This window comes from Lissotriton helveticus, chromosome 6 (assembly GCF_964261635.1).
Source record: "Lissotriton helveticus chromosome 6, aLisHel1.1, whole genome shotgun sequence".
NCBI classification, from domain to species: Eukaryota; Metazoa; Chordata; class Amphibia; order Caudata; family Salamandridae; genus Lissotriton; species Lissotriton helveticus.
This window is the reverse complement of record NC_136067.1, coordinates 90,654,359-90,679,683: the sequence shown is the minus strand read 5'-3', so window position 1 is coordinate 90,679,683 and position 25,325 is coordinate 90,654,359. Positions and strand designations below refer to the sequence as shown.

General features: G+C 47.2%; 1 protein-coding gene across 1 annotated transcript in view; it reads left to right on the top strand.

Annotated features, from left to right (window-relative positions):
• The window catches only part of LOC144762269 (ATP-binding cassette sub-family C member 10-like), a 392,992-nt gene that overhangs the window by 19,876 nt on the left and 347,791 nt on the right, over positions 1 to 25,325 (top strand). The window contains exons 2-3 of the mRNA XM_078647410.1: positions 8,058 to 8,254; positions 14,799 to 16,179. Of these exons, the coding sequence (XP_078503536.1) occupies positions 8,094 to 8,254; positions 14,799 to 16,179 (1,542 nt within the window). The 5' untranslated portion in view covers positions 8,058 to 8,093. The remainder of the gene's footprint in view (positions 1 to 8,057; positions 8,255 to 14,798; positions 16,180 to 25,325) is intronic.

Below are 25,325 nucleotides of genomic sequence, written 5' to 3'. Positions count from 1 at the left end.
GGAGATATGTTGGATCAGTCTGGAAGCTAGTAGTTTGGCTAGTATTTTGGTCTCCAAATTCAGCAGAGAAATGGGTTGATATGAAGCGCAATGCTCTGCTGGTTTACCCAGTTTATGGATAACTACGATTGAGGCTAGTTGTTGGTTCTCTGGCTGTGCACCTACCTGCCTACTCTCTAAGAACATATTGAGTAGGTGAAGCGCCCCTTAGGAAGCTGTTTATACAGTTCTATTGGAAGGCCATTTGGCACCATCGCCTTTCCCGACTGAATTCTAGAGCAAGCCGAGATTATTTCCTCAACAGTGGGATCGCTGTCCGTGAATGCCGAGTCGCTGGGGGGGCAGCTGAAGATCTGTCAAAAAGGCTCTTGCCTTCAGCTGTGGCTGTGGTCACATGAGTTTAGAGGCAGGGCAGTGCTTCGCAAACGCCTCAGCAATATCTTGTGGGCTGCACACGGTATCGTCCGTCTCTGTGGAGAGCATGCAGATTCATCTGTCTGTGCGCTCCAGCCTCTCAAGCCAGGCCAACAGTTACTCAGCCTGAACTCCAATTTCATAAATTCTATTTTGTGTTGTCGACTGATTGGTCATAGCCGCCTCCAATGCCAGGTCTCTATATTCCTGTTTTTTTAGATTTAGTGCGTGTACAGTCGTGTCTGTGCGGTAGCTCGTCAGCCGAGTTTCCAAGTCTAATATGGCTTTTTCTAGGATGTATGACGTTATAACGCATACTTTTACTCCGCAGACCATTACAACGCGACTTTTACACCGCATACCGTTACAACGCATAGCGCCTTGGGGCGCTGGATAGTGGTAAGTATAATTTACTATTCTAACTCCAGTCCCCGTGGACCCTAGGGAAGGTGTTGGATAGTAAATTATACTTATTACCTATCCTAGAGCGCCCCCCAGCGCAATGCGTTGTAATGGTATGCGGAGTAATGGTCGCGTTGTAATGGGTCTGCGGAGTAAAAGATCCGTTGTAACGGATGTATACCCTTTTTCTAGTGTCTCCATCGCCACTCTCTTGTCTTTTTTATGGCCCACCATAAGGGAGAGTCCCTGACCCCTTATCACCGTTTTATAGGCCTTCCTTGAAGTAGGATTTCATGGTCTGAATCAACCAAGTCCGTATTTACGGAACCTTCAGGCACTATGGGTGCAGAGTCATGGTCCGTCGAGAGCTCTCTATCTCTGCAGCATAACAGGCACATCTCTGAAATTGGGAACACGATTGGCCAGGATGAGAACCAAGTCAATTTGTGAGTGACTATTATGTGCCCCTGAATGAAATGTGTAGTTTTAAGTCTGTGGATTTCGGGTGCGCTAGACATCCATTAGCCTGAGAGCCATCAGAAAATCTGCAAATTTTAAGTATCTGTGCGGAAGATTCCTCGAGGGTGACGATCCTGAAGATCACACAGTATCATTGCAGTCTCCTCCTATCGAGAGCTCTCCGCCGACATATTTAGTAGGAATATACTCCGGTCCAGCATGGCTATGCTATGCAATGCCAGTGAGATGTATACCAAGACAATATTTACTGTCTTTCCCTCCTAGAGACCAGTAAGTGCTGCGAACCTGCTCTGTTCATCTGCCCATATCCGTTCACCCATAAGGGGGAAATTGTTTCCCACCCCTTCGATCCGGACGCGAAGCCAGAATGTGCGACTAGTCTATAGCCCCACCTGTCTGGAGCTCTGCAGGAATAGCCCACTAAATGTGTTACCTGTAAGAGGGTCACGTCTGGTAGATGTCATTTAATGTAAAGGGGTACTAAGCTCCTTTTCAGTTTGTCTCCCATGCCATTATAATTCCAAGAAAGCAGCTGCAGCCTGGGGTTGTTCGCTTGTCTTTCATGTCCCAACGGCAAGGAGTGTGACTCCCCTCCCACTCGTAGGGTAATCTTGGAGACGATATTGGATTGATGCTTCGTGATGGTGAGTACTATCGTGCATGCTGTGGCTGCTGCTCTACGTCACAGGGTGTATAAGTCAGAACATATGGCTGCCATTCCAACCTATCCTCAACATTACCTTCTGTGGAACCTAAATACCTATTCACTCCAACTAAGGTGAACCCTAACTCCCTCCCTGCACGGCAGGCTCAGAACTTCCCGCCTCCCCAACTCTGCAGAGCGCCTGTCGTCCCTACCCAACGCTAACTCTGGAGACGGTATCCCGGCCTTGCCCGCACCCCCATCCCTCAACAGAATAATAAAGCATGCACAGTACCAATAATACGTAAGTTGTTCGAATTGTCATTGGAACCACACTGATTGTGATTTTGGGTTTCTAAAGCGCTAGAATCGACTCCCGAAGGAGTATCTCTGCGCTGTAGACCGCTGGGGAACCCGTCCTGGCTTTCCCTGTGAGATGGTCCCTACTGGGTATCTCCAAGTTGAAACCAGGCATCCCTTGCGTATGTGGGGGGCCGTTGTGGAGATGAGGCAAGCTAATGCCCAGAGTTGCCGAGTGTGATCCCTAGTTAGAGTAGGCACCGAGGCGAGAATTATCGAGTCCGTTGACCCTGGTCCAAGACCCTGCCGCGTCGGGGATTGAACCCTGGTCCCGGGCCGTCCTCTGCTCCCGGGTCTGCCGCCTCTAACCAGTGAGCCACACCACTCCACAGTAGGTCCATTCATGGAGTACTGCCTAATATCGCTGAGCAATCCAGTCGATCTCGGGCACCCCAGCTGCCCAACAGTTATCTCAGTGTGTGATGATGTCTCTTGAGGGTTTTTCAGTAGTGCCATGCCCCTTACTGAATTACTCAGTAGAGTTCAGGGAGTTGGGGCTCTAGACTCATTGGTTGGACCCGCCCTCCCCCTCCCCTGGTAGACTAGAAGTTCCTCTGTGGGTTTTTTTGGGTCGCTTGTCTCCTTTTGCGCTTGAACCAGTGCCTCCCCGCCTCCCCGCCATCCATTCAGCCACATTACTTCCGGGCTTGAGAAGAACCAGATCTTCCCCTCCTCCTCCACTCACAGATTAGCTGGGAAGAGCATTGCGTATTTCAATCCATTTTCTCTTAGGGCTTTCTTGACTTCTATGAAGCTTCGCCTCTGTTTCTGGACTTTAATTGTGAAGTCTGGAAAGAAGGTGACCACTGTTTTCATAATGCATCGGGGCGCACTGCGACTGTTTGTAGTATTACGTCCTGATCTCGAAAGTTGAAAAGGTGGGCCAGAATCATTCTTCGGGGACGCCTCTGGCCTGGGTCGTCCACCCGGCAAACAGTGAGCCCATTCCACAGAGAAATATTTTGAGAAGACATGGGGTTGGAGGTGTTTCAGTTCATGGTCCGGTATGAATAGATCCACTGCTGGCCAGTCTACTCGCTCAGGAACTCCAAATATTCTCACATTATTGCGCCTGGATCTTCCCTCATAATTTTCGAGCTTGGCCTCCAGTATCCTGTTGGTATCACGGAGTTACGGACTCAACGTTTGAGTATGTTGGTGTTGGCCCATTGATTTGCTGTCGTCTCTTCCACTTCAGTGAATCTTGTGCTCATGTTTCTGAGATCTGCTCTGAAGAATGATACCTCTGTGGTTAACAAGTCTATTTGTGTTTCAAGCAAGGCGTGCTCTCTATTTAGGGCTGTCATAATGTCCTTAAAGGTTAGGTTGTCCTTAGTAGAGGTTGCATGGGTGCTGGACTTCGTGGAATCCTGGGAGTATTCAGTGACTTCTTGGGTCTCCTGCCCGAAAAATGTATCTAGATTTGTTTGGTGGGAGCTGAGTACTCCCTTTCCACCCGTCATTGTAGGTGCTAGGAAGTGAAGCCGCGGGATAGTCCACTAGTTACTAGCGCCCCACCAGTGTAGTCACTGCTGCCGCCTGCCTGTGAATATGGTGGTACTCCACACAGCCTGTCAGGTTTTTCCCAGTGGGGCTGATTGGCCGATCACCCTCACTAGGGCTTTTGTATATCCGGTTCCTGGTCAGACCACTCTGTAAATGTGCAAAGATCCCCTGTCTGCAGGGGGCGGGGGGGGGGCTGTGATGGCTGCTTCTCGTCCTTGATGCAGATTGTTTGGCGAGTTCAAACTTGGAACTAAACCGAGGAGTGTTGTAGCGCCTCCGCTGGGTCACTCACCCTGCCAGGCCAAGTTCCTGTTGCTTGATGGAAGCCTTGTGACTGTGTCTAGGGTGAGCGGCAGCTCCGTTGACCCCCTGTGTGGGTCATCTCACCCGTCACAAGGGCTCCTCTGCCACCTGCTGATACGCTATGTGATGGACGGGTTTGGATCTGATGGCTCCGGCTCTCTCCCGTGGGCGGGTGCAAATACACAGTTCCACGTCCCAGCGTGAGGAGGCCAAGGAGCTGCTACGTTGCGTTGGATGCCATACCTCGCAGACCTGGAACCAGGTTGCTCCAACACTGTCCGGCATTCTTTGCTTCCAACCACGGCCCTGTCTCGGTCACACTAACTTCCCAGGGAGGTCGCCCACAGGTACACCACAGGAGTCTCCTGCATGTCTCTGCTACTGGTGCCTCCCGCAACCACTGCCCTTCGTTGTGTTCTTCACTGCTGCAGCGGGACTTGATCTGCTTCTCTAATGTCGACTGGCCTGCAGCTGGCAACTCGGGTCCCTTCTAGATTGTATGCCGCTTGCTCGATGCACCTTGTCTCAACTCCACCTTCCAAGGGAGGGCGTGGGCTCACCTGTTCTGCCTTCTCCGATGCAATACGCGCTGGGGTTCATGTCGCTCCAGCTCCCGGCCTCACCCTGTAGGCATGCCTCTTCAGGTTTCTCGGTCTGTTGGCATCTCTGGATCCTCGGCTGATCCCAGTGGATTTCTGGGTAAGGCGATTCCGATTACCGTGGTATCTTATACGGATTAAGTGCCAGATTTATTGGGATGTGGTCCATGGGTTATGGGAGCTTCCCTAGATGCTGGCTATCTTGCTCAGCCATCAGCTAAGCCCCGACGGTGGAGAATTCTGAACTAAGCGCACTACCGTGCCCTTTGCCATGTACCTCTGCCTGCAGTCTCTGCTGATCATGGTGTGCTGCCTTGCCAGTGGTACCTGCTGAGTGCAGGGTGTGACAATTGCCCATACCTTGTGTTTAGTCCCCTGCAGTGAGTGCCCATAGGTAAATGACCCGTGACCCATCCCTCTGGCAATGGATACAGTTTCTGGCTGCACAGCATCACTGCCTTTCTCACTTTACAGTACCACTGAGACATTAAGCCTCTCTCCTGAACCAGCTGGGAAGGGACTGCATCCCCAGGCAGAGACCACTGAACTGTTGGTTGTGCTAACGAGTATGTTTACACTTTTGTTGCTATGGTACTTCTCTCTTTCAGATGGAGATAATGCTATCAGTTTGACAGAATGATGGTGCTTGGTCTTCAAATTTCCTTTAGTTATGGGGATTATTTCCCTCGGTCATGGTGCTTCTCAGAGCAGTGGCTGCCGGTAATTCTAGCAGGGAGGGGTTGCGGGGGCTGCACACACACTTACACTCACACACATTCACTCACACCCACGTTCACATGCTCGCACAACCACACACTCACAACACTCACAAATGCACATACACACAAACATACATACATATATTGCCTGAGAGATAGGGTTTGTGATGAGCCAGGAAGTGTGGCCCCTTGCTATGCTTGCATTGTGTGTGTTTTTGAATGTGTGTAACATGGTGCAACCAGGATAGGGGAAGTACCCTATAACCCCTATATGTGTGTGGGAAATACACCCGCACTTTATGAGAAAAACAAGACCCTGGGCACACGTTATTAGGATAAATGTGCTTAATAGCAGAGTTTAGAAATCGCAAAATATCTTCTTAAGTCCATTCAAGACTTTTTTTTGGAAAGTTTTTCAAATCGTTTTACTCATTGTTATCGATAAGCACAACCAGCCAACACGTGTTTCGTCACACAGGGAAGTATCCTGTGACTTCTTCAGGGCTGGGAAGGATACAAAAAAGAATATAAGCACTTGGGTAGCCCACAATGCAAACATGCGCTGGAGTGTCCCCTGGTATCCTTGGTGGTTAAACAAAAGAACTCCATTAAGTAGTGAAAACTCTAAAAGAAACAGTGTTGAAACACATAAAAGTGACTTATAATTGGGAAGGAAAAACAACAACACAGGCCAGTGACTTGAATAATGCTTGACAGTATGAGGCAACGTGTGTTACTGTTGATCAACCTAGAAGAAAATACCATGTATGTCTCTTCACATGATAACGCTAATAGCAACAATCGGGTGGTGCAAGGTGAAGTGAACCACCACGCTGTCATGTGGTGTGGTAGTGAGCACAAAATGAATTATCAACATTATTTTTCAAACCATCTCTACACCAGCACCAAACCTGATTTAGGATTCCATGGAAACACACAAACATGCTGATCACAATGATGGAAGTTTTACTGACTAACAACTTTTTCATCTTTGAAAGGAAATGGTACAAACAAATCAAAGGAGTAGCAATGGGGTCTAGATTCTCGCCATCATTTGCTAATCTGTACATGGGTGTTCTGGAAGCCAAATGGATTTAGGGCACCAGGGGAGCCCATTGGATGGACTCCATTGTGTTTTGGGGTCGCTACATTGATGATTGTCTGTTGCTATGGTCAGGCACCAAGGAGAAACTGGAGGATTTCTGCACTCATATCAACTCCAACAACATAAATATGAGATTTACCATGCACTCTAGCATATCCCACATCAGCTTCCTAGATGCAGAACTTTACATCAGAGAAGAGAGGTTACACAGTAGACTTTATCGCAAAGAAATATCTGCACACTGCTAGCTCACACCCCACACACAAGTACAAGCGATTCCCTATGGCGAATTTGTAGGAGCAAGAAGAAACTGCAGTGAAGAAGTGGAATTCAAACAATGCATTTCAGACATGAAAAACAGATTATTTTTTTGTACCCTTCCCAGCCCTGAAGAAGTCAAGGGATACTTCCCTGTGTGACGAAACACATGTTGGCTGGTTGTGCTTATTGATAACCATGAGTAAATCAATTTGAAAAACTTTCCAAAAAAAGACGTGAATGGATTTATTAAGAAGATATTTAGCAATTTCTAAAACTCTGCTTTTAAGCACATTTATCCTAATAACATACATACATAAATACATTCATATATACATTCATACATACAAGCACGCACTAACCAAACATAAAAAAAATAAAACCTACCTTTACTGCACCTTGGGAGGGAAGCTTCAGAGGTCCCAGGAGTATTGGGACTGCTGCCTTCCCTCGTTGACTGACCTTAGGGGATCAGTGAGAGTGCTGACCCCACTGCATTCTGTGACGAGGTGTCACTGACTAACACTTGGCCCTCAGCACTTTAGGGCTTAAAACTGAAGTGCCCAAGTCCGAGGCTATCAGGGACGCTCCACTACATCATGAGGGGGAGTGCCTCGAAACACATTTACCTTACTGAGGAGGTCACGCATACAGGACTGTGAAATCCTCAGCCTGGCAAAGTTTAGCTCAGGTAGCCAGGAGCCTGTGCATTTAGCACATGTCTAGCTCCTAGCTGCCTGACCTGAAGAAGAAGAGTGTCTGTTTCCCTAACAGACATTCTTCATATCAGAGAAAAAGGTAGGGGGCTTGGCCACTCCACCCATACGGATGGGCTGCGGATGCCCCAGATGCACCATGTCCTCTGTTCTTCTGCTCCACATCTTTCATCAAGTCCATGTCTGGATCCTCATTGAAAGATGGCGAGGTAGGTCTTATGTTCAGCCGTGACTGGGAGGACACGGCAAGCCCTTGTTACCGATGGTCAAAGTTAGGGTCCCAGTAGACACCATCTTGGAGAGGACAATCTATCCATCCACTAAAGGCAATTGTGGAATTAGAAGTATGAAGTCAGCATGTCTGTGTCTTTTGCTATCACTTTGAGCCAGATTTCACTGCAGCGCCACATGTACAGGGTCTTGCAGCTCTAGCTTAACTTGAACGAAGGTTTTGTTACTGTGAGCGGTCAATCCCCCAATTAAAATGATAAAAATGATAAACTTGATTGCTATGCCAATATGTTGATTCATTTTGTGTGTGTTTTGTTTCAGACGTTGCTCTTAGCTTTACTTTTTTGAGAACAGAAAATGGATCGGCTGCTGCCTGAACTCTGTGGGACCAGCCCCTCAGATCCGCTTCCAGTCTGGAAACATGGGAGCATCGGGTACTGCTTCAATCAGCTGGTGCTGAGTGCACTCCCACACCTTCTGCTGGCTGTAACTAGTGGCTGCTATGTGGGCACTCCCAGGTAGGTATACAACCTCTAAAATGGCCAAGATTGGTATTGCTGTTATCACAGGTGAACACTGTGATTGATGCCTCATACTGTTACTTTCCTGCTAGCTGTATGTATGATCCTTTGTGATAGTAGAAGGGGGCTCCTTGCAGAGAGACCTTACAGAGGGGGACTCTGAATGCCTCTACCACCCGCTATACTTCAGTGTTGAAGCAGCAGTACCATCTTTGACTGCCAGGCCTTGTTGAGTCTGCTCCTCTTGCCACTGTGCCAAACTGCATGAGAGTAGCACATGGCAAGATTAATTAGCAAAATGCTTTGTGGGAGAGAAAAAGAGAGGGCGCGGTCAAGCCAGTCTTAACAGCTTGTTGAGTGGGCAGACCCGAAAGACTTGGCTGTGAGGAGAGTGTGAGATGGAGAACAGCGGCAGAGAAAAAGTAACAAGCACGTGGATAAGGCTGCAGGGTTACCAAGCAGAGGAGGTGGAACAGGCTGTCACGGGGAATTGCCTGGGAAAAATGGGAAAACTGGGCAAACAAAAGTGTAAATGGCAGTCAGAGGAATGTATATAACAACAAGCCCCTGAATAGGCCCCAGCAACATTTTTGTTATACCAGCATAATCTTGTACAATTTGTGATGTTTCACATTATGCTTGTTACCCGAAATTCCTGAAATTACACCATCACGCCTAGTTGCATAATGAAAAGCTTCAGTGCAAAAAAGCTGATGCCGGAGCACAAGAATACTTCAGTTAGTATGTAAATGTAAGTAGGTTGCATATAATTTTCCTAAATGCTAGGATGGAAGCCTTAGTTTACTTTTGTTTACCTTTGTCTATAGGTTTTTATTATTCTTTGTATTATGAATATTGTCCCCTTGAAGAAGGGGTTTTCACCAAAATGCGTTGCAGTGGTGTATACATTATTTTGTACCTCTAATTTCCACATGGCATTAAATCAATAAAATAATCACCTGGATGTAAGCTAAGGCTTCAATCATACCTTTGAAGAAAATTATGAAATAATAGCTAATAATGACATACTAATTAAATTGCAACGTGTTAAAATTTTTGAAACCATTTACATCACTGTGATGAGATGCTGTGCTGGTTCCTTTGTGTAAATTTCTTATGCTTTGAATTGATCTTGGCTGTTGGATCTTTCCTAGCAGCACGAACATGTGCTTTGTGTGCTACGTATACTTTTATATGTTCTTTTAAAGAAAGAGATCAGATTCCAACATCTTTATTTTTAATTGAAGTCGTAGACATGTCAGGTATTCATGGGCCCCTTAACCAATACCCAGTCTCCAGTGTCAAATTGAGTACCGCCGAATGGGCCACTCAATTACATAGATTCTCTGACACTTAACTATCTGCTACTTAAATACCCTACCCCTCCCCACCCGACACCTGTGAGCTCTTCTTTAAAGACAACAGTCCACATGAAATACCATAGGAGATACCATCCCCTGTTGCTGATTCTCCTAGGGATCAGTGTCATAGAAGGTGTTAGAAATCTCAGCTCCTGAGCCAACATGGCTTTTTTCTCCTCCCAACCCAGCCGCGCTATCTCTCCAACTGGAGCTTGTCCAAAGCCAGCTGATGCTCCCTTTCTTCCTTCCTATCCACCCACTCCTCTGGGGACAAGGAAAAGGATGGGGCACTGACCCCGACACTGGACCCAGCAAGGGACTCCCTATCTATGGGGGTCCTCATTATCTACTGGCGTCCCTGCCATGCCATTTTCTTCCTCTTCTTTACACTCTTCAGGGCCACCCTCCGACTCACCACCCTCTTGGAGTGCGGCCTGATCCATGTCCCTCTGTCTCCACCTATTCTGTTGCCAGTCTATCATGGCACACCTAAGGTTTTCCCGAGTGCCCTCTCCACTCACGTCTAAGCCTCTCTCATCAAAGTACACCCTCAGCTCCTCTAGACTGTAGTTCAACATATCATGGAAGTTAAAGGTAGATTCCATTTTGGCAAGGCACTTAATACACAGGTGCAACACAAGAGACCTAGGCGTCTGAACCGGAGCAAGAGTACACAATTCACAAATGACACTTTTGAGGAGAAAAATAATCAATGAAAATAATCCCCAAACATGTGATTATCTAAATGCAGAGTTTTTAGTGCAATCAGTTGTCGCTGTGGTACTGCGCAAACGCAAGTCCTATCCTCACGGCTGACAACCAATGTTAGAAATAGGATTTCTGGTTGGCTAAGGCTTGCGCCAAAGCCAGGCAGAAACCACCACGCTAGTCACTGCAAGGAAGTTGCACACTGATGATAACCCCTGCTCACCCCCTTGGTAGCTTGGCACGAGCAGTCAGGCTTATCTCAGAGGCAATGTGTAAAGCATTTGCGCAACACACACACACACAACAGCAACACACTAGGCACACCACAAAAGAAACTCCACACAAGGTTATATAAAAATAGCCTTTGTATTATCATAAACGCATTAGAAAGATAATCACACATTTACACTGTGCCAACTGGCACTAGGCAATATTCAGAGGGGACTATATACAGGACAGAGCCAATCCGGCCACTATCGGAACCATCAAAATGCAGGTAGTAAATATAAGGCACAATCAGTAATTACTGTTACAATAATGATCTAACCATTAGACACCATCCTAACATATCATAGCTTTACATTAGGCGTAAAACACATTAGGCCTAAACCATATTAGGATTAGCATCCGCAGGTCACCATACCCCTTCTCAGACGGTACACATTACCAACATGGCATAAGTCATTATGCATCACAAACCTATCATGCTCTCTTAGGGATGAAACTGTATCCTAGGCAATAGATCAGTATAGTATGGCCTAGACACCAACAGCAGTGCACGTAGCGTTTTCATTAGGGTGCACCCATTGTAATTACATCCCTGGCACTGACGTAGAACATCACCCTGGGGCCCTGTGCCCCATTAGCACACCAGGTGCTCACAGGCTCCTGAATTATCCAGCCCAGGAGTATGGCACCAAAGTACTTTTACCCCTCAGTGTCAGACGACGACCCTGGTGCCCAGCGCACCCTAATCCGGGGCAGGGGTGTAGCACACACCCATTCTAGGTTCAAAGAAGAGGGTCCGAGGATCTTGAAGCCGCCACACTGTGTAGTATGTTCCCCACCGTCGGTAGAAGGGCGGGAAGGGTAACTCACCCCGTCGTCATCAAGGGAACAGGACCCCAGTATCCAACAAACCAAAGACTGCGGTTGCCTGCGATCCTACGGCGCAGCTTGTGGCAATGGAGGAGACCCCAACAGGCACTACCCCACAGACTGGCGTGGCCGCCCGGAGCCCTCCGCGGCCGCGGGCAATAAACAATTGGACAGCCTCACCCGGTCCTCCCCATTGTGAAGGCACTTCCACAATGGCCTGACTCACCCGTGCTCCGGCGAGTCAGGCTCCGAAGGGCGGTCTGGAGATCTTCGGTACTGCAATCTGGCATCCTCTCTTCAGCTGCATGCGGAGCCCGGGAGGCTCCGTCTCTGTTGCTTGTCGCCCGTCCACAATCAGGCTCTAAGGATGCTTGACTGCCGGTTCCTGCTGAGGCGGCTGCGACAGCTGCAACTCTCCTTCACTGAACCACGGGGTTGGTGCCCGCCTTCGATTAAGCACAATTGCGGGGTGGGCACCCGCCAACAGGAGCACAAAACTGCGGGATTGGCTCCCGCTTCCTTCACAATGTGGGGTGGGCACCCGCTGCACCAGCACAACTACGCAGGGTGGGCACCCGCTCTCTGCACCACCATGCGGGGTGGGCACACGCTCAATTTCGCAGCAGGGTGGGGGAATACCCACGCTGGGATCCCCTCAAGTTGATGAGCAGCCTGGCGCTGCAGGACCCACATGCTCTTCGAACTTGGAGCAGCAGAACGACGGGGCAGCACTCACAAGGCGCTTGAATTCCCCAGGTTTCAGGCAAGGGCTGGACAAGGAATCCAGCAATAAAACAGTCCAGCGCTTACAAAGCGCTAAGTCCAAGGCAAAGTTCAGGGGGTACAAGGCTGGGCTCAGGCAGGCCAGCACACAGGGCCCATCAGCAGGGAGGCAGTCCCTCGTGGCGGTTCCTCCTGGAGCCCAGCAGCAGCAGCCCCCAGCGTCAGAACAAACACCGGAACAACATTTTTCATGGGGTCACAGCCCCTACCCTTATACCACTCTCCCCCTTTGTCTGCAAAGCACAGGGCTTGGGGAAATCAGTTCCAACTGGTTCCGGAGCACTCTGTTTACCAGGCTCCTCTTCCCTATTGTGAGGTGGGGGCCTGGTGATCAGACACCACAGGGGGCAGAGCCAGCATTGTACAGGCTAGGCACAGACCTATTCAGGGACCAGTGACTTCTCATCCCACTACTCCAAATGCAGGTGTCCCATTCAGCCTAGCGCTGACTCACCCTGCCCCTCCTGGAGCCACACACACCTCACCAGCCCCTGTCACTCAAAAGCCAGACATGCAATTCACATCAGGCATGCAGACATAGCACACAGAAATACCAACTTCTAAAAGTGGCATTCCTAAAATAGTTATAATAAGTTTGCGCACACCATTGCGTTGCATTTATTATTACTATTTCAAACATACCAAACTTGACTAATTTGCTCCTCTCATACCAGGAATTACCACTAAAACACTTACCAGGGAATCCCCAATGCATTCCTACGGGAGGGCAGCCCCTCAGTAGTGAGGAACCAAAAATGCCTGTTTGTCACTACCAGGACATGTCACACACTTAAGGTACATGTCCTATGTTTTACCTGCAATGCACCCTGCCCATAGGGCTAGCTAAGGCCTACCTTAGGGGTGACTGACATGTAGTAAAAAGGGGGGTCACGGACATGGCACACACTTTAGGTGCCACGTCACAGCGGAAGTAACACTGCACACACAGGCCCTGCAATGGCAAAGGTCTGAGATAGGTTTGAAAGGCTACTTTGGTGGGTGGCACAATCAGCGCTGCAAGCCCACCAGTAGCATTTAATTTACCAGCCCTGGGTATATGAGATACCGCTTTACAAGGGACTGACAGGTAAATTAAATAGGCCAAACAGGTGTAGACCAATCTTGCCATATGTAACACAAAGAGCACACACACTTTTACACTGAACAGCAGTGTAAAACCACCAACCCCATGTCAGAGAAAGGCTAGGAGAAAGGCAAAAAGTTTAGGGATGACCCTGTAAAAAGTGCCAAGTCCAACAGAAGGCTTAATATATGGCCGCAGAGAAGAAAGTCATTGGTGATATAATGGGCCCCATTTATGTTGTTACTAACTCCACAACACTGTCTTTAATGTTGTTGTTACCTATAGTCTCTATTTCTTGTTTACACAAAGACATCCAGTTTTAATCCAGCATGAACCACACAAGAGTAAGTACCCTTGACATGTGGATTTATCTTGACACTTTGTGCTAAAATCGATCTCTGTAAGGTTTTATTAGGCCCCCAAAATCTTCGAGAACCTTCAGGTGGTTCTTAAGGTGTTGGTATTAAACCTTAGAGTGAGCTTGCTGGTGCAATACCTCATAGTCATAATTCCCTGTTCAATTAATTGGAACTGGTTTAGGAGCACTTTACCTGGTCTCTAGCATAGGGACTTAACTCAATCCATAAATTATTCAGGAATTTATATAGCACGGCTGCTCATCCGTAAGGGTCTCAAAGCTCTGGGTGGGGGGAGGCTGCTGATCCATCTGGGTGTCGAGATTCAGTCGAAGAGCCAAGTCTTGAGATCCTTCCTGAATTGGGTAAGCGAGGATGATTGCCTGGAGTGGAGGGGCAAGGGGTTCCAGGTCTTGGCGGCGAGGTAGAAGAATCTTCCTCCAGTTCTGGTCTTGTGGATCTGTGTGACGGTAGCCAGGGCAAGTTGAGCGAAACAAAGCTGTCTGGCGGTTGCGTGGAAAGAGAGGTGATGGTTCAGATATGCTGGTCCTGCGTCATGGAGTGCATTATAGGCATGTGTGAGGATCTTGAAGGTGGACAGATCCTTGGTACACGCCTCTCCAAGACTGTTTAGCCATCTGACTTCACCACTTCACAAGTTCTGGTTCTAACTCTCGTTGGAAGAGACTCGCTACTGCAGAAGAGTATACATGGTCTAATCCTCTTTCTGTCCTACCCTTTCTAAGTCTTCCATTTATCCCTCTCTCTACCTTCCAGTGTCCAATCCTCGTTCTCTTTTCATCCCTTCTCTGTCTCTTTTCTGGTCCATGCATCAGCTGTTGCCCTTAAGTGTGTGTGTGTGATGGTTTCTGCATGTAAGACACCACTTGCATAGGGAGGGCCACAGGTGTAGAAGGTGGTTTAGCAAGTTCCTTGAAAATCTGGAGGATATTTTTTTGATGATGTAGAACATAGAACATAACTAATAAAATAGTTATTTTCAGACTTCTTGGATTCAAGCTTGTAGTCTTCCTCAGTTTCTAATTCGTTTAATTTGTGTTTGTTTACCTTGGTCACTAGCCAACATCCTATACATCTTTTTGTGGATATTACTTTTTGAATTCCCTAACAATATGCCTTGTTTATTATAGATTTCCTGGATCTGAACACTGTCCCAGACGTGCTTGGAAGTGCCGGATCACTTTTTCTTTCCTCTTTGCTGTTCTTGCCATCATCAGTATTATCCTGGAGGCTGTTTTTCTAAAGCAGGGAACAATTGCCTTGGAAGTGTTGACTGGTGGAATCTCAGCACTGGCCTGGATCACTCACGGCATAGCTTTATTCAGGCTCCACAGGTCAGCAAATTGCATCTCTAGAGGCCCCTTGGTCTTGGTAGTCTTGGTGCTCCTTCCTGTGCCATCCCTGGTCATTAAGTTTGTGTGGTATAGCCAAAATGGACTGGCATCATATCCAATGCTACCTGGACCCATTTTGAAACTTATTGTCTCTGGCCTCCAACTAGCCTGTGTTGCCACCTACCTACTTGCGTTTATGTGTCCCATTTCCACTCACCAAGCCTTTAGAGCCATAAGTGACCCCTTGGTTTGCAGCCCTCTTCAGACTGATTCATGGGCCATAATGCGCGAGTGGCAGAATATTGGTGAAACTAATGAGAGTTGGCTTTCCCGCTTCTTCTTCCATTGGATGAATCCTTTGTTGAAACGTGGATATCAGAAAGATCTGAAGCAGCCTGATGATGTCTATCATTTACCATTCAATCTCCAAACGCAAACAATCCGTAAACGCTTTAATGCCTGCTGGCAAAAAAAGAATGCCACCCTGAAGCGTGTATCAGGTTTTGCTAACCAAGATGACAGCAGCAGACTTCTTAGTCCTATAAATGACGCAGATGGCAGTTTTCTTCCTCTTGTTACTTCAGATATCCAGAAGGAGGTACGCTTCTTGTCTGTACTCAACTCAGCCTATGGTCTGAGGTTCTTCTCACTAGGGATTGTCAGGGTGGTGGTCAGTGCCTTAACCTTTGCAGGCCCTCTTTTGCTCAATCGTTTGGTGAATTTTATGGAGACACGGCAGGAACCTTTGAGCTATGGACTACTCTGTGCCTTCGGGCTTTTTGCCTCTTCTTTTCTTGGTGCCCTGTTGTACAATCAATTTGAATATGAAGTGCACAAGATAGAGCTGATGGTCAGAGCTGCAACTGTGTCCACCATCTACCGCAAAACTGTGAAGGCCAGCAGCAGTAGCCTGTCTCGCTTCTCAACGGGTGAAGTCGTCAACTTCATTAGCACTGACTCGGAGCAGCTGACCCACTTCTGTTTTGCCTTTCATGAAGTCTGGATCTTGCCAGTCGAGTTTGCTGTCACCTTCTATCTACTGTACCAACAAGTTGGCTTGGCATCCCTGGCAGGTCTAGGACTCACTCTGCTTCTCGTGCCGATAAACAAGTGGATTGCCACCCGTGTCATGAACAACAACTTCAGCTTCCTGGAGCACAAGGACACACGTCTTAAGGTAAAATAATTTTCTATACATTGGTTTACTCCCAGGCATGCACTGCAGTACTGTATTCATTTTAACAAGCTCACTAAATATGATATATCTGCAGATAGAACACTACTCTTCTCATTCTTGATCCTACAATTAGAAACCAAATACTCAGTAGTCTATGGATGTGTGTCAAGTCCTTTGGATGCTTCTCTTGTCCTAGGTATAGGTCAGATAGCAGAACCGGCCGTACCTGTCCAGATTTGAACCAATTTCTTCACAATCAAGATGTTAAATGGTCTTGAGTTCCGTGGCTACCAGTGCCCCAGTAGATTGTGGGATTATTACTTCATCAACTCTAGTTTAACCAAACATGTGAACATTCCACCCAGAAAAATTAATAGAAGCATCCATAAGCCATGGAGAAGTTTGGTAAGAAAAACCATAAGTCTCAAATGTTGTGACACACTTATGTAACATCTAGGTAAAGGTAAGGTGCGATATGATTCCTACTACATTATTGAGAGCACCACACTACTATCAAAGTACACCTCTTCCTGGGTTTGTAGTCCATGCCTGTTCTACTGTGCATCATGCAGAAGAATAAACATAGAGTCCTCTCCAGAGCTTACTTAGCACATCTCTGAACTAGTCCGTAGAGCGTTATGAGAGAGGGATAGTAAAAGAGAGAGGGGGTCTTGGAGAAGGAAAGAGAATGAGCATGTTACGTTAGTGCAACTGCTCATAAGCCACAGGAGGAAAGGACCCAGGAGGGCTCAGCCAGCCTTTATGTCTGACCCTCTAAGTGAAAAGCCTCTGATTTGTTTTTTTGATTTTCCTCATTTTATTGTGTTCTCTTTTTAATTCCAGTTTATGAGTTCCTGAATGGTGGGAAAGGAGCAGCTGCAAGTCCCAGGGACATGCAGTGGCTGGAGATCCTTCCTGTATGCCAAAGAGTTGGCATGGTTAGACCGATGCCAAGGTGAAGGGCACAGGGTGGGATACGTGCCAACATTTTCGAACGGGAAGATTTTGAAAATAAATCTGGGCATGTATTTTCCGTATTGTCTCATTTTGCAACCGCGGCAATTTTTAGTGGGGAAACAACTAAAATAAAGCCATTTGTAGCTTCAGAAATTGTGAGTATCCCACCTGAATCAGGTCAGATAGCGTGTAAGGGATGGGCCTCATCGTATCTGGAATCAAATTGGCTGGGAGCAAAGTCACTTCATATTCAGGCCCAGTATATGTAACACCATCTGCCTTGTCTGCACCATAGTATTCAAGCATTCATACAGCCAAGGAACAGCATTGTCTCCAAGGGCGTACATGTTGGCCTGAGACTGTATTGCAATACCCTGCAGCACAGTGGGTTCAGCTTGTACAGCAAGCCTGACAGCTACTCCAGAGCATGAGATTAGTGCTGGGGAAGAGAGGACAGAGGTGGACACTACACAGACAGTGAGTGCTGTTTGATTCCTTATCTATCACTTGAACATGATATGATCCTCCTGGTCTCCCTTCTCTGCATAGTCCAAGCATGCTATGATCTGTGGCCTCTTCAGGCATCACAATTAAGATTAGGCGGTGGCTAATCGGTGTTGTACCTGGCCTTTTCTGCAGGGTCTCCCCCAGACTTTTTGCCTTAAATATCCCCTTTTTGCTGAGTTCATTTTTGTTGTCTTTAGTACTCTGGCACTTTACCACTGCTAACCAGTGCTAAAGTGTATGTGCTCTCTACTTAAAACATAGTAACATTGGCTTGTCCACAATTGGCCTATTTAATGTACTTATAAGTCTCTAGTATAGTGCACTATATGTGCTCAGGGCCTGTAAATTAAATGCTACTAGTCAGCCTGCAGCACTGATTGTGTCACCCACTTAAGTAGCCCTTTAAACATGTCTCAGGCCTGCCATTGCAGAGCCTGTGTGTGCAGATTTAAACTGCCATGTTGACCTGGCAAGTCAGCCCTATTGCCAGGCCCAAACCTTCCTTTTTAATACAAACATATGTCACTCCTAAGGTAGGCCCTGGACAGCCCCAAGGGCAGGGTGCAGTGTATTTGAAAAGTTGGACATGTCTAGGTAGTGAAAAACTCTTTAAATCGTTTTTCACTACTGCAAGGCATATCTTGCTTATAGGTAATCATTGGGATTAACTTATTCCATCTTGTAAGTGTAATTTCCAATTGGGACAAGATAGGAAGTTTGATATCTGTGGATTATCAATTTAAAATCACAACTTATGATGGAGTTGGATTTTAAATTGTAAGTCTGAAAATGTCTCTTTTAGAAAGTTGGCATATTCTTACTTAAACCATTCTTTTCCTCGGCCTGTCTGTGAATACACATCTGTGATGGGTAACAGCTGGGTTTTGTGCATTCCTTCTAGGCAGTCACACACAAGGGGAGCTGAGGTGTGTCATTCACATCCTGATATCCCATCACCAGGCTTATTGGCCTTACTGAGCTACATGGGAGGGAAGAGCTAACACTTGCATCTCAATAAGGCTGTGCCTGTCCCCACACAGAGAGCTGCATACTCCCCTGTAGTGAGTCTGGAGCCAGGGCAGGAAGGGCAAGGACCTGGTAGACTTCAAGGGCTCTCTTTGAAGTGTCCACCACTCCAAAGGCAGAACTGGGTATAAGTACTGGAACCCAGTTACCACCAACTCAGGACACTCTAGACCTCTGCCAGGAAGAAAGACTGCTGTGCTGCTGAAAGGACAGATTTGCTGGACTCCTGCTCTGCCTGCCCTGCTGCCCCTTGCGTGGTGGTGAGAAGGACTGGACCTGAATCTCTACATCTCAGAACCAAGTGACTAAAAGGATGTGCCTCCTGTTCTGCACTCTCAAACATCAAAGTCTGCCTTCAACCTTTCACCCAGCAACAACAACGCATTGTCTTTATTGCCCAGAGCTCGACAATAACGTGGAAACCGACTGCATGACTCGGACCGACGCATCGCCTACAATCCTTTGGATCAACGATGGCGCATAACCCATTCTTCGCCTCGCAGCTGCTCTTCGACGTCAACACTTATTCTCCCTGAAGGTACTGTTTCAGCAGGGCCTGTGTGTCTTCTGTATCTGACCTGCCCTCCATCACGGTCGGCTTGACTTTTCAGATATGACCAGGGCCTGCGCGACCAGATATCCTGGTTGGCGCTTTATAACTCTAAGCATTATAAATTCAATATATATTTTTTAAATTCATAACTCTGGTTTTACTTGTTATATTTTTGTCAGTTTGGTCTTTTTTGTTCATGAAATTAAGCTCTATTTTTTTAACCTGGTGTGGATTACTTTTGTGTGGTGCGTTCACTGTTTTACTGTAACACGTACTTTACACATTGTCTCTTAAGTTAAGCCTGACTTCTCTGTGCCAAGCATTCCAGAGGGTGAGCACAGGTTAATTTAGGGTGTGTATCTGACTTACCCTGACTAGGGTCCCTATTTTTACAGGGTGCATACCTCTGCCAATTAGAGAAGGCATTTCAAACCATTGGGAATTAGGTGGCAATCGATCAGGTAAAACTCACCTATCTATCTCTGATGTTATTACTTATAGTGCGAACAGCCAACAGGCTAAGGGAACCCTGTTTGTCTTGAAGCTTATGAAGAGGGTGTGCCAACAGATTTGAGTGAAGCACCTGTAAACCTCTGTATACCATCCTCAAACAGATGGATTGGTAGCTAGGCCAATGTCTAGAAAGTCATCCAGTCTGAGTTTTTTCTTTGCTTTCAGGGACTTTTATTTTTAATTTTCTCAGAATGCAATGTGAAAACTGGACTGGCTGAGCAACTCACATTTGGACTGGTGAAACACAAGACCTTTGTCTCATGGGTTAAAGTTGTGATGCCCTATGGCTACAGGGACCAAGCAAGCTCTACAAATTGGCATCCACCCATCTCCTGAGTGTTCATTAGGTTGAAAATCATGGTCCGGCCTGGGGTTTCCTAGCACTAGCAGGGATTCAGCTGGGAAGGTTTGAGATTAGCAAAGCAGTAAAAGACTCAGGCGGTGGTAGTCAAATGGGATTTAGGGCAGATATACATTCTATTTTTGCTCTGTTTCCAGCTGTGATGCGGGGGATGAGCCTGCAGGTTCTGTTTGGATTGTCCTCCTTAGCCTGGGCTAGATTCTGTAAGGTGAATGATTGAGAGCGACTTCTAGTGCGCAGGGCTACTCTATCGGTAACAGGCAGAGCCCAGGTACTAAATCCTAAACAGAGATCTTACTGCCCCCCACCCTCCCAGAAAAAAAGGCAGGTTTTGAGTTTTTTATAGAAAGTTTACTCAGAAGAGAATAGGCGCAGTTCATGAGAGAGCTCATTCCAGTCCTTGGCCACAAGCTAGGAAAAGGCTTTGCTGCCCCTTTGGATGTGTTTAAAGCATGGGATTACTAGAAGGGAGGTAGCAGCAGAACGCAGCACTCTTGCAGTGATAAACTGGACGAATCTCACAGCCAATAATTAGCTGGGGCAGGACAGATGCACTGTCCTGTGAACCAACACTAATGCTTTAAACTAAATATGTTTTGTTACATCCAGCCAATGCAGCACTTTAAGAGTAACTGCGGTCGATGAACAACACAGCAGGTAAAGAAGTAGCATGGCTTCCACATATTGGGCCTCTTGTATACGATTACTCTGAGCTTCTGCTGCTCCAAAATATAGGGGTTTTGCTTAATCCAATCACGGAGGCTAAGGCTGTCGGGGTGGAGAGGTGGTGGACTGGCCTGACTTCTGGCTACCTGACACATGAGGTCTGTGAGTACCAGGTCCTCCACCACGCATGGGCTGGGAAGCCTGTGGGCTGTGGTGGCTGAGCAGGTAGAGATGTGGCTGGAAGCCACTTCCATTGCCACGAAAGGAGCCAAAGGCGGACTGGGGTTGGCGAGGGGCCATGGAAAGATCCACCGACCTTGCTGTAGCTCTGCAGTGCTTAAAGTGCTCCATCACAGAGTCCGCGTCGGCTCTGAAGAGATGGGAGCCATCAAAGGGCATGTCCGTGAGTGAGGCCAGGACATCCCCTAAAAAACAGTAGTCATTAACGAGGCCTGATGACTAAGGGCCACCGACAATAAATCCGCTTTGGCTAGTGAGTCAGTCGTACCGAGCCCACAGTGTATGACAAATCTAGCTTCATCCCTCCCATCAGCTAAAGCTTGGGAGATTATAGCTCAGGCCTCCTTAGAGACCATCGGCAGCACCTGTGCAATCGAGTCAACGGGACTATCGGCCCACAAGGTACACAGTGTTCACTGACTGTAGAGCCCGGCTGGCAGAAAAAAAACTTCTTTCTAAAGGTATTCAGCTTCTTGGATTCCCTGTCCGGTGGAGTAGTAAGGAATGTACAAGCATTTACTCTGGAAGTGGAGGCTTGGACTACCAAGCTTTCCTGGGTAGGGTGCTGGGTGAGAAAGTAGGGGTCTCCTGGGGTGGGGCGATGGCGGCGGGCAATTGTCCTATTCACAGGATCCCTCTGTGCAAGGCTTGGAACAGGCCCGAGTAGGACGTCCATATGCGATTCGTAAGAACAGGAGAAGCGGTTTTGATGGGGTCACTCCCGGCTAAAGCACCTCGTCAGAACATAGCAAATGAGGATCCCACCTCCATGGCCACGGTGGGAGAGACCAAGACAGTATCTGGAAAGGTCTCTAGTCCACTGGTTTATGCCAGATTCTAATTCCAGGTGTCCCATGTGACATGGAAGAGCAGCCTCCCTTTGGCGATGGAGTTGGCGTCGGATGACGCCCATCTGGCTCCTTGTTGGGGATGAGCATGGGAACAGCACTGTGCCGCTTGAGACGTCAGCAGTGGAGTCAGTGACAGGGAAGGTCAGGGTGGCTCAACCAATGCTTGTCCGGATCCAAGGGGTTCAACTGGTGCAGCGGGCAAGCTTGCCGGCGTAAAACCAGTAGGGGCCCCTCCCGAACCCATGGTGCCTGATGGTGCGACTGCGGGGACGAGCCTCCCAGATATGAGGTGTATGGTCTCATACAACTCATGGAGTTGGGTAGGGGGTGGCACCGGCTCCAGGAACTCAGGGAGGTGCGGAGACGGCCCTGTTACAGGATCAACTGGAATCTGGCAGATGTTCTCTTGTCTCGTTGGATTACTTTGACGGATTGGGTGAAGTCCTCTTCAACTTCCTGTTCTTTTTATGCTTGTGGGACTTACCCAAACTCCCGGATGACTTCTACTGCGACACCGATCACTTGGAATGGCTCGGCAACCAATCCCGGGACCTTCCTCTCAACCAGGATAGGGACCATCGTGGCGTCATTCATTGAGCAGCAAGGAGCTTGAGGGACTGCTCCCTCAAGGCCTTGAGGTGCATGGCGTGACAGTCGACGCAGGTCTTGGTGTCATGGTCGCGCTTGAGACAACAAAGGCAGACGAGGTGTGGATCTGTTACCGACATATGGCGATGACAGGTGCCACAAGGCTTGAAATCAGCTTTCTTTGTGGACATCCCTTCCACACCACGAGACAATTTCTCAAAAATATTCGACAAAGGGTCGAAAGAATGTCAGTCAAAAAGTGAATGGGGGTGGCTTTTCTCTGGATCTGTGCTGACTGACGCGAAATAACTGACCTCAGCATGCTGAGGTGGTGCCTATATAGATACTGCACGTGTCATTTCTGGCGTGGATGACGCCACTTACCGCTGCGCAGGGGAACTGCTCATGCAAAATTCTTGGATCCAGGGGAATATTCTAATGCAAAAAGAACAATTGAAGGACAGAATGCAGAACAATTTCATACATTCACCTCAGTACAGATAATTGGGCCTAAATCCATAGTTATTTTGCTCACCATGCCATTCCAGTTTAGACCCAGCCATATGCAAATCAGTCTTGACCCTGCGCCCAATGGGAACAGTACAGCCCGGACTGCCAAACCAGGTCTTCCCTGGACTAGAAACAAGCATCCTAGGACCGGTTTCCGGCTTTCAGCCCTCATCAGCCAGGATAGCTTGACTCCAGTGTCACGGAGAGCACGGGACCCACGTCTGGGCATACCCGTCCCACTCGGGGTGACATATGCAAAAAGAACAATTGATGGATAGAATGCAGAACAATGTCATACATTCACCTCAGTACAGATAATTGGGCCTAAATCCATAGTTATTTTGCTCACCATGCCATTCCAGTATGGACCTAGCCATATGCAAATCTAAACTGGGGTGGCATGGTGAGCAAAAGAATGATGAACAAATCAAAGCATTCACCCCCAATCAAGTGATCTGGGTTAAATCCATCATTCTTTTGCTCACCAAGTCACCCCAGTTTAGACCTGGCCATATGCAAATCAGTCTTGACCCTGTGCCTCATGGGAACAGTAATTAGTTATTCTAAGGCAGTGGTTCCCAAACTGTGGTCCGGAGACCTCTGGGGATCAGCGATTTCTCCTCAGGTTGTCCGAAACTACTTAAAAAATCTGTACAAGTGACAAAGGCTTCTCATTGTTCCATAAAAATGGTTTCAAGCATTTTTGGCTAGTGTACTCCAGCCCATTTTATAGTAACCCCATTTCTCCTAACATGTTTAATAGGGAGCGCTATTGCCAATACCTCTAGTTTGTTAGGGGCGATGTTTAGGGTGAGATTTAGCACAGCAGGATCACTAAGCACTGTACTTTCAACTTTGATCATTATGTGGTCAACGGTGGAAGTATGCCCATTTCCATAAAAAAGCAGGCACCACAAAGCCATTTTCTCCAATTTCCTGCTCTATCAGTTCTGAATTTAGTTTGTATATGAGTTTGTTTAATGAGTCCTTATAGGAATCGCGGGGTTTGTGCAGTTGTTAAGTCACATAACAACCTACAAAGCTACAAACTGTGCTATTAGTATTCTGACATTTACTCATGTTTACATCTCAAACCCAAAGATACATTTGATTGGAGCCCATCTTATTTGCAAATGCTTCCAGTTCCTTTACAAATGCTACAATAATTATATTACATGTATTGTCAAAAACATTGTCGGAAAAGGGCACTAAAATTACCTCATACATTTAGTCTATTATCAAGGAAGCCAAATGATGATAATAGGGGTATTTATTTGAAGGTTTCTTGACAACAATAGGCGATAAGCTTGAAATAAGTATTGGCAAGCCCCATTTAGCCCACCAGTTAACTAAGGAAGTGGCCCGTATTAGGATGGAGGTGAATACATCTATGTGAAATTATTCCCTGAACCAAGATTCCTGCAAACATATCAGGTGGCCAGACTTTAAAATGTTTAGCCAATCCACATTATTTAATTTAGGTTTTACACACACCAGGTTCCAGGACTGAACTATTAAATGCTCATTCATTTTGCCTATAGTAATAGAGACCCCCGCCTATCCCTTGTATGACCATAGGGATCCTGTGGCTCTGGTCCCTTTTACCTACTAACTTGCTCTCTAACCTCCTCATGCCAGTCTTGGTCATCTAACTAGGTTAACTGGACATATCTGTTTGTTGTATCAATATTAAAATGGGGCTTACAGTTCTGGGCCTGATACCACTCCCAGTGTCTTTCCCGTGACTGAGTGACACTTCCATTCCAGAAATCTGGTACTAAGGTCTTAGATCTGCTATGTCTAGGAGGGCTTTAAAAATAACCTAATAGGAGGGCTTCTATTTTACTCATACAAGGAGACTTTTGAGACAGGCGTTGCAGTAATTGCTCAACAATGCATGGTCTTCTGAAATCTAGTATAATGCAGTCCCCTGCAGCCTCTTTTTGGTGTACTCCCAACCATGGTGTCCTCTTTATGTGCACCATCTCCCATGTCAGGTCTCCCATCCGTCCAGAATATATTTTCATCCAATGCATCATCTGGTTTTTCCGTGCTCTGTAATCCTCCCATTTTTCGTTTAAAAGCACTGGTACATCCTTTAATATAATCGTGTAAGGGGTATACTGAGGAGATACTTGGAGATGACCCTTTGCGGGGCCTTGGTCCTTCCCATTAACTTTCCTTTGTAATCATGGTTTGTCATTTAATACAATTGGTAAGCCTAGTGGTTGGTTAGGTACCTGGGAGGCTATGGAAGCATATGCCGATTCCATCTCCCTACCTGGGTTCCCCATTATACCCTAGCTCTCAAGCTGTTGCACATTTACCCCTGGGATTATGTTGGACAGAAGTGGGTCCACAGTGTTCGTATTAC